At 35.2% G+C, this 10,877-nt stretch overlaps 1 protein-coding gene across 2 annotated transcripts in view; it reads right to left on the bottom strand.

The window, feature by feature from the left end:
- EDTP (Egg-derived tyrosine phosphatase) overlaps positions 1-10,877 on the bottom strand; it is a 71,869-nt gene that overhangs the window by 23,235 nt on the left and 37,757 nt on the right. For both annotated transcript variants that reach the window (XM_081761387.1, XM_081761386.1), the window contains exon 10: positions 5,596-5,688. In XM_081761387.1, the coding sequence (XP_081617513.1) occupies positions 5,596-5,688 (93 nt within the window). The remainder of the gene's footprint in view (positions 1-5,595; positions 5,689-10,877) is intronic.

Genomic DNA, 10,877 nt, shown 5'->3' with positions numbered 1-10,877 from the left:
GTTACTTGAAACTCCTTGTGAAAATGACCACAATCACAAGAGGCATGGCACTTGGTTGTTACTCATACATCTTGGTATTTCCTTAGGGAAATATACTAAATCAAAACTGAACATATAATGTATCACTTTTTTTCTTCCTTTCTTTTTACAAGGTATGATCAAAAAGTAAGGTGAATGTAGTTGCACAGTGCCATCTATCGATGTATCCATTTCAACGAGTAAGCCGGGTAGCCTAAACTTTGGTACAGTCAGTGTAGAATTTGAATGAGTTGTGACATGTTAGTTCGCTTCCGGAGACAGAAGAGTGAGGACGCGTTAAGTGTTTGTTTGTCGCGCGCCAACATTAAGTTTTGTTCTGAGCTGAAACAAAAGTGGCAAAGAAGCTCAGGAAGTGTTAAAATCAGTAAATGGCGATGAAGCAGTGCCATTAAAGACTGTTTACAACTGGTATGAGCGATGCAAAAGCGGCAAGGAGTCGGTTTTCAAAATGAGCAACGATCAAGATGTCCTTTGACGTCACGAACAGATGAAAATGTGCAAAGTGGCACAATGTTCAAACAAGCAAATGACTATTCGAGAGCTTTCCGAAGTACTCGACACCTCGTATCTGTCCGTGAAAAACATTTCAACCACCGGTTAAATGGGCAAATGGGTTCATTCTTCACCATGAAAACGCGCCGTGCCACACCTTGCTATTGATCCGTGGGCTTTTGGCCGGAAAAAATGTTCTTGCCTGTCCAGATCCATCTTACCAGATTTAGTACCATTCGAATTCTGGCTCTTCCCAAAAATTAAAACCGTGCTTAAAAGAAAACTTTTTGACATCATTCCTGACATTAAGCAGACCACGACAGAGCATCTGAACGCCCTTCCAAAAGAAACCTTCCAGAAACGCTTCCGGTCATGGAGTCAACGTTGGGATAAGCCAAGGACAGTACTTTGAAGGAAATTAAATCAAATTCCATGTAAGCTTATTACTTTGTTTCTAATAAAATTATTCACCTGAAGCATATTAAATCAAATTCCATGTAAGCTTATTACTTTGTTTCTAATAAAATTATTCACCTGAAGCATATTAAATCAAATTCCATGTAAGCTTATTACTTTGTTTCTAATAAAATTATTCACCTGAAGGAGATTAAATCAAATTCCATGTAAGCTTATTACTTTGTTTCTAATAAAATTATTCGCCTGAAGCATATTAAATCAAATTCCATGTAAGCTTATTACTTTGTTTCTAATAAAATTATTCACCTGAAGGAGATTAAATCAAATTCCATGTAAGCTTATTACTTTGTTTCTAATAAAATTATTCGCCTGAAGCATATTAAATCAAATTCCATGTAAGCTTATTATTTTGTTTCTAATAAAATTATTCACCTGAAGGAGATTAAATCAAATTCCATGTAAGCTTATTACTTTGTTTCTAATAAAATTATTCACCTGAAGCATATTAAATCAAATTCCATGTAAGCTTATTACTTTGTTTCTAATAAAATTATTCACCTGAAGGAGATTAAATCAAATTCCATGTAAGCTTATTACTTTGTTTCTAATAAAATTATTCACCTGAAGGAGATTAAATCAAATTCCATGTAAGCTTATTACTTTGTTTCTAATAAAATTATTCACCTGAAGGAGATTAAATCAAATTCCATGTAAGCTTACTATTTTGTTTCTAATAAAATTATTCACCTGAAGCATATTAAATCAAATTCCATGTAAGCTTATTACTTTGTTTCTAATAAAATTATTCACCTGAAGGAGATTAAATCAAATTCCATGTAAGCTTACTATTTTGTTTCTAATAAAATTATTCACCTGAAGCATATTAAATCAAATTCCATGTAAGCTTATTACTTTGTTTCTAATAAAATTATTCACCTGAAGCATATTAAATCAAATTCCATGTAAGCTTATTACTTTGTTTCTAATAAAATTATTCACCTGAAGCATATTAAATCAAATTCCATGTAAGCTTATTACTTTGTTTCTAATAAAATTATTCACCTGAAGCATATTAAATCAAATTCCATGTAAGCTTATTACTTTGTTTCTAATAAAATTATTCACCTGAAGCATATTAAATCAAATTCCATGTAAGCTTATTACTTTGTTTCTAATAAAATTATTCACCTGAAGCATATTAAATCAAATTCCATGTAAGCTTATTACTTTGTTTCTAATAAAATTATTCACCTGAAGGAGATTAAATCAAATTCCATGTAAGCTTATTACTTTGTTTCTAATAAAATTATTCGCCTGAAGCATATTAAATCAAATTCCATGTAAGCTTATTACTTTGTTTCTAATAAAATTATTCACCTGAAGGAGATTAAATCAAATTCCATGTAAGCTTATTACTTTGTTTCTAATAAAATTATTCGCCTGAAGCATATTAAATCAAATTCCATGTAAGCTTATTATTTTGTTTCTAATAAAATTATTCACCTGAAGGAGATTAAATCAAATTCCATGTAAGCTTATTACTTTGTTTCTAATAAAATTATTCACCTGAAGCATATTAAATCAAATTCCATGTAAGCTTATTACTTTGTTTCTAATAAAATTATTCACCTGAAGGAGATTAAATCAAATTCCATGTAAGCTTATTACTTTGTTTCTAATAAAATTATTCACCTGAAGCATATTAAATCAAATTCCATGTAAGCTTATTACTTTGTTTCTAATAAAATTATTCACCTGAAGCATATTAAATCAAATTCCATGTAAGCTTATTACTTTGTTTCTAATAAAATTATTCACCTGAAGCATATTAAATCAAATTCCATGTAAGCTTACTATTTTGTTTCTAATAAAATTGAGTCACCGTACTTTTTGATCACACCACGTGTGCCCCTGTAGTCTTTACAATTGCACAGTAACATGAATATTCGAATGGGGAGGAAAGAAATGGTGATCGGAAGAAGCACTCTGTATCAAACATTGAAGTGGAACACATATCTAGTTTTGGATAGTGTCATTAATGAAATAAAAAGAAAGGATAGAAATGGCAAAATAAGCATTTAAGAAGAAGTACATAAATAATTAAGAACAACATATGTCAAGCATTGTAATCTAGGTGATAGACACATATTCACTATCCAAAAACAACGAGAAAAGATCAAGACAGCGTTTTCCAATGCTTCTCGTGTCACAGACGCCTTGCGGCTACTGTTAATTACCCACAAACTCCCATGAAATCCAAAACGATGTTTTACACATTATAAAAATGAAGTGACAAAAATTACAATTTTAAAACACTAAGTGCGTCATTTATGATAATACAATGGTGTTACAAATGGAAATATTAAAAAAAAAAAAAAAATACCGATCATACCAGATAGATCTAATGTGAATTCAACACTTACTTAATGAGAGGTATGATGCTGCTTTTCATACATAGATCTGGCTCCACGTTGAGTATGTTTCTGCTATAATTTATCCTATGTATGAGATGAGCAAATCCCACAGATATGTACTGGCAAATGACAAAAAAAATGTCCTACAGACCTTTTGGTAATTTAAGGATAAACAACCAAAAGCTGGAACCAAAACTAAAATAACTAACAAAGAAAACGGCACTTTGATTGTGAATCGCGACGAAGCTCGATAAGAAGTTGTTCTCTGACAGAAAGAACTTCATATTTTGAGTCTACAAAGGGAGTTTTTATACACTTTTTTTTTAAAGGATAGATTGAAAAATACATGACTGCCAACATGATAAGATGAAGTTTGATGAAAATAAAATGTACTGCATACTACCTTACAATTTCTCGTAGCCAACAGGATAAGAAACAATGGATAAAGGGTTTTCGAAATGTGTGTGTGGAGAAGAAAGACAAACAAAAAGATTCAATGAAAGGGAAAGCCAATAAGAAGGTAATGTAAATAGTAGAGAAGGAAAGAAGAATATTGGGTGTAATTGAAAAGAGGAAGGCAAACTGGTTAGAAGACTGGCTGAGATTAGGATTAGGATTTTCAGATTTCTTGGCTTTCGGCATCTATAGCCATGTTAGCCCATCACTTGGCGAGCCCATTATCTGAGGAAAGGGAAGGAAGAAAGCGGCTGGGACCTGTAAGTTAAGTACCATGGAGAGAATGAAAGAAAACCCAGAAAAAACTCATTCAGGATAGCTGCCCTCAAAAAGCTTTTTACATTTTTCGATCGAATGTAACCACCGGGAATCGAACCCAGAACTGTTCGCACAAAAGACGAGAGCGTTAGCGACTAAGCTACGCGGGGCCATATTTTCGTCCTTTGAGTTTTTATGTAGTAGCGAGGTTATGAAAGACAGGACCACGACCGGGGCTTCAATCGGAAGAATTTGACCGGTTCGCAGACCATCATGCAAGAATATTCTCAAAGTATACGCCGTATCCTTCCACACTATTTCGCTTTTGAGAGAATTGGATTACAGGCTCACGCCACCCGTCACGTCAAATAACTTTGTGTAACGAGTTAGTCCTGTTCAGGTACTACTTTATTATTGAGTTGAGTTGATTTTAAGTTTAACGTCCAGTTCAGCAGCGAGGCTATATGAGACGTGGACCTACTGATTAACGTGGAATCCAAACCACACGAGCTCCCGCCAGGAATCGAACCCGGGTCTCCCACGCCAGAGGCGCGTACGCTAACCGCTTAGCCACGAAGTAGGTCTACCACTATATTATCAATATATTAAAATGTTAGGTTTATATGTTTGTCTCCAAAGAAAAGTTTATATGTTTGTCTCCAATCCTTTCGACAATAACATCCTGAAAACCACAAGTGCTAGAAACGTGCAGTTTTCGCTGGTCGATTCCAATTTTGTGTAGACTGTCCAGTTCAAACTGAATATTTAAAAAAAAACATGACCATTATTTCTTTATTACATTTTTTGGGATACACTGGAAGTGTTGATATTTAAAAAAAAAAGCATCATATCCTACGCGTTATACATTTCAACATCACATAGTTGTATACAGGGGTTGTATATATCTCAGGTGTTTGTTTCATGATCAAATGATAATGAAAAACGAAGAATAACCATTTCTCCAGTCTAAGATGAATCTTTATTGTTTGGAATGTTTTGACCAATGAGCACCATATATAACTGACATTATTAATTGTGTGTATAATTTATTTGCTTATTACATACTGCATGCAAGAAGAAAGAAAACGCTGGTCATACATGAATTAGAAACTCCAAACGGAAATAGGCTCAATCTTGCAAACGGTGCGAGATATTGAGAAAAATCTCCCCTTTATGGTACCTCTTGCCGATTTTTATTAAGACGTCTTTCACTTGTGTTTGTAAAGGGATATGCACAGATGTTGTGAGGAATGACAAGGAGATTCATGCTCATATGTGAATGATGCGCTGTGTACAGATTGCAGGTTCAGCAAGTTATTATTATTAAAACGTAAATGTACAAGAAGTAATTAAAACTCAAAGCATATCGGTGCCAAACATCAAAGACCAGAATAAAATATTTAAAAAAAACCTGTGGACCTATTATATATAAATATGACCTGAAAATGAATGTTTTGTTATCCTTATGACAACAAGTACTATCATAAACGTTGAAGACCACCTGAAACAGGGTACTTACAAAGTGACACAGTCTAAGCACGAACTGCTGTAAATAAAACAATCATCATCTATAATGGTGGTGCTGGACTCCGTGGATACTGGGCCTTCACATCTGAAAGAAGGAACGAAATATTAAGACGCAAAAACTTAAAACCAAAATTAATTTACAATATTTATAAGTTACTCTGTTGAGGAGGAAATTCTTCCTTCGTTGATTTCTTAAGCAAATCTTTACTCTAAGAAGACACTGCATTTACAACATAGCTAATCAAAAGTCTCAACATTTAACTTTTTATCATTCAAAACGTTTACTAACAGGTTTATGTGTTCTTTCGCTTTAAATAGCAATAGATCTCTTCTTCCTTTTTAAATATAAGTTCAAACTCAAACTTCAATGGCTCATAACTCGGGAATCAAGGACTTGCACACTATACTGTCATATCAAATCGTGTGCCATACTCGTATAATATTCTCGTGCTTAAGATTATATATATATATATATATATATATATATATATATATATATATATATATATATATATATATATATATATATACTCATGTCCAAAATGATTGTCGCATATCTATAACTATCTTCTTGTAAGAATATAATGTGATACTGATTTTGCAGGGTACTTTTAATATTGATAGTATGTGTATAATCAGGAAATGTATATATTTGTGGTAAATTTCACAGGAAATAGAATTATAAATACGAAAATTAGAATGAGTAAAACAAAATGTTGCTAAATGGACAAGAAAGTTTTATTTTCGTTTTATTGTTCTTATTTACTGCTCTTTTGACATGAAATTTGCCATACACATGTCTTTCCCGATTATACACATACTAACATTATAAGAAATACCGGGCGAATTCGTCATCAGGTTGTATTCCTACAGCAACATATTTATAGACATGGGACAACAATTTTGGACATGAGTGTATGTAAGCGTAAGTCAAAAAATATCAGCAATATAGCTATAACTTCTCTTACACTGTTAATACTGACGTCTGCTCTCGTTTATTTTCTTGTTATGCTGTTGTAGTCATGTTGTAACTGTTTGATCCTAATTTGTCCATTGGTTTTCCTTTTGTTGCAGATGGATCATGGCCGCTCCATTAGACGTTTGTACCAAAGAGACACAACGAGCACTGATCCAGTTTTTGTGATCGAAAGGTGTATCAGGGGCTGGAATCCTTAAAGACTTTCGGCACAATACGTGAACAGTGTCTTGCCGCAACGGAGTCTACGAATGGATTGAAAAATTCAACAATGGTCGCACAAGAGTTACGCACGAGGAGGGGGCCGGAGAACCATCTACAGCCACAAATGATGACAACATTAAGCGTGCACGTGACATGGTTCTGTTAGACAGACGAATGACTATTGATGAAGTGGCACATCATCTGGAAATTAGTCATGGTTCCTGATATACCTACCGACCACGAAAACCGGATGACTGTTCGTTCTCCTATTTCGTGCAAACCTGTAATGGAGCGGCAACAAAAGGAAGACAAATGGACGAATTAGGATCAAATTTTCATAGCATGATCACAACAGTATATTAGTACGTGTGGTTTGTCCGTACGTGCCACAAAGGCTCCGAAATTAAGACCCGAAGCCCCATGGGAGTTATATGGTATTGTAGCCCTGTATCTCCCATCTACGAAGAAGGTTTCGGTTTGGACCAGCAGGGATCCTAGAGGGAGAAAACGCCCTAGCAATTGTGTTACTGTGCTAAAAAAATGGATTAAATTTTAGAATTATCAACAATCTTAGAAAATGTTACAGACTGTTATAGAAGTTTCCCAAAGGTTCGAGAATGTTCGAGAATTTTCAGAACCTTCTAGAACCTTCTAGAATGATCCAGGATGTTCTAGAATGTTCCAGAATGTTCGAACTTGTTGTAGAATGTGCACTACCAGGAAGGTGCATATTAAGAATACGGGGTCATTTTTATTAAATTTACAGGTATCATTATCCTCAGATTCTTCTCAACCTATTTAATGTTTTGAAAGGAAAATCGTAGGGTTATGTCTAAATGATGATCCAGACAACAGAACCTACCTAACCTAACCGAATCCGAGCTACTACTAATATTTGTACTACTACTACTACCACTACTATTTTGTTTTACTATTACTACTGCTACCACTATTACGACCAATTACTACTATTACTATTTGTACTACTACTACTACTACTACTTCTACTACAGGCTGCCTCCCATATCTAAGCACAATTATCTCTGTGGAGCCCATGAGGTTTATCTGTTCCAGGTTGAGTATCGCCATGCGCCAACACAAGAAGAGTCTATATAGAGTAGCAACTCTATTTCCACAAAGAAACGTGTTTCAGAGTTACGGTAAGAATTACTTATTCAGAAGCATAATTAACTAAAATTATAGATTACTGAGAAACAACTTTTCTGGGAGGTACATTGACAGAAAGTTAAGTACATGTCAGTTTCATCTTCAAATTACTTAAAGCTCTTTGGAACCAGTGATCTTAAATAGCTCCAAACAAAGTTAACAGGCAACAATGGACCGGTATCTGAGCCATTACATTTATTTACAAGTTTGTTTAAAAGAAGAAGATATAATGTCTACAGACATCATTGAAAATAGAACAATGGTTTCAGAATTATCACAAAGTACTTAAAATGCCCGTTCTTCGCACAAGGAAAATACGTTTATAGGAAATGAATTACTCTCTATAAATTGGAAATAAATATATGCCAGGGAAACTTTCAAAATATAAGATCGGATCAAGGAAAAGTGAAACTGCCAGACAGTTAATTGTATACCAGTGATATGTTTAAAACGTAACAAGTGAAAGTAAATTGCTACAGATTAAATTTAGTGAACAGTGTATTAAATGGAATTTAAGAGTGTTAAGTAATACTAACGTTAAACAGAATGCCGAAACGTAAAAGAGGAGAGAAGGACGCAGAAAGAACAGAGGAGAAATGAAACAGATGAGGAGCACGAAGCATGTTTGCGTCACAACGGAAGAGAATGAATAGATTAAGAAAAAGCTTAACTATGCACAACGAGAAGAAATTAAAGAAGAGGATCGAGTGAGACACGCAGCAAGCAGACACAGAAACAGCTGAAGAAACAAAATTACAATACGAACTAAGTAGAATTACAATGAGTGGAATTCGTGAAAGACAACGATCGCAGGCGCATGAAGTAAACATTAGTGTACGAGACGTGCGAAGAAGAAGTAGAGATTATTGTTTGTCAGGTGAGGTATTCCGTTATGATCCCACTAGAGTATAACAAACACAAACACGTTGTCATTGGTAAAATAGATCAAGTCTGTATGTTCTGCTGTGCCAATAAATTCCGTAGAGAATCACCAGGAATGTGTTGCAAGAATGGAGAAAATCGACTAACACCATTGGAAATGCCTTCCCCCGAATGAATATGACTGCAGAAACTCCAGAATCAAAACATTTTCTGCAAAATATAAGAGCTTATAATGCGTGCTTTCAAATGACATCATTTGGTGCTACATCCATGAGCAGTGAAGAACATCAATTCAGTCCTGTGTTCTCGATCAAAAGTGGGATCATTGTTACCACTACCAAACGATTCTCATAAATTTTTGCAGACGTATTTGATTGGGGACGAAAAAAACAGAAGTCGATCAACGTTGTGCAAATATAAGTGGATTGAGACGGGAAATAATTGAAGATTTGCATAAGATTTCACACAAATACAATCAGTTGGTTCAGGTATTCAAATCATCACTGGATCGAATGGTATCAGACAAGTATAAAGTTGTGATTTGGGCAGACAAAAGACCAACTGGAGAACACGAACGTCGATTCAATGCACTTAAGGTTAATGAAATTGCTGCTGCACAAATCAATTTAGATAGATAGATTGATACAGAAAAATCAAATGAAGAACCAAAATTATCAATATTTGACTCATGATTTACATTACCAAAACATTTGATTTCATTAATCTTAATTAACCACGAGACTATTACGATTACTAATCACCATGTTCTGTCCCTACTTCCCAAAGAAATTTTACGATGATTAATTCACGCTGAATCATTTCGTTTAATACTCTAATACACAAATGCATCATGTCTTCGGCGTGTTTCTATTTCTTTCGCCACATACAGAAAATCAGAGGTATTTGAATTTGAGATCCAACCAGTTCCCACCCCCATTGCATAAACCCTGTTACATTTCTGGAAACGTTACAGGGATGCTGCTTGGCGCAAAAAACTATCCTTTTTATATGAATGATATACAAAAATCAAGCTACAAGGGAAAATGGTCTGGAACACTGTATTGCATACAGTTAAGAGACCATTCTGTATCTAAATGTATTCCGTTTAATAGCCAATGGATCAGACTTACGTCGATGCATAAAACCATGTTACATGCAACACAATGATCCGCCTTAGCTTGTTTCGAACATGGACGATAAAGTGGGGCTCGTAAGCCAAAGTAGAACACGTCAATATAATCTTATGATTAAAATTCTCTATTAATCATAACTTTACCAGCCTTTTTCTAGACGATTGGACTCAGAAGAATGGAAGTTTACAATTATCTTCTTTAATATGTGCTATCAATATAACGTACAAACATATGTTTTATGAAAGTTCTTTGTTGTGTATGTGTCTGACATACACTATGTGATCAAAGGTATGCGGACACCCCCAAAACATACGTTTTTCATATTAGGTGCATTGTGCTCCCAGGTACTCACTATCAGCGACCTCAGTAGTCATTAGACATCGTAGGGCGCTCCAAGGAATTCACGACTTCGGACGTGGTCAGGTGATTGGGTGTCACTTGTGTCAGAAGTCTGTGTCAGAAGAAGAGAGTTCCACACTCCTAAACATCCCTAGGTCCACTGTGTCTGATGTGATAGTGAAGTGGAAACGTGAAGGGACAGGTACAGCACAAAAGCGTACAGGCCGACCTCGTATATTGACTGACAGAAACCGTCGACAGTTGAAGAGGGTCGTGAAGTGTAATAGGCAGACATCTATCCAGACCATCACACAGGAATTCTAAACTGCATCAGGATCCACTCCAAGTACTATGACAGTTAGGCGTGAGGTGAGAAAACTTGAACATGGTCGAGCGGCTGCTCATAAGCCACACATCACGCGGGTAAATGTCAAACGACGCCTCGCTTGGTGTAAGGAGTGTAAACATTGGACGATTGAACAGTGGAAAAACGTTGTGTGGAGTGACGAATCACGGTACACAATATGGCGATCCGATGGCGGGGTGTGGGTATGGCGAATGCCCGGTGAACAT

Source organism: Thermobia domestica, chromosome 6 (assembly GCF_964235325.1).
Source record: "Thermobia domestica chromosome 6, izTheDome1.hap1.1, whole genome shotgun sequence".
NCBI classification, from domain to species: Eukaryota; Metazoa; Arthropoda; class Insecta; order Zygentoma; family Lepismatidae; genus Thermobia; species Thermobia domestica.
The sequence above is the reverse complement of the archived record's forward strand: the minus strand, read 5'-3'. Positions and strand labels throughout refer to the sequence as shown.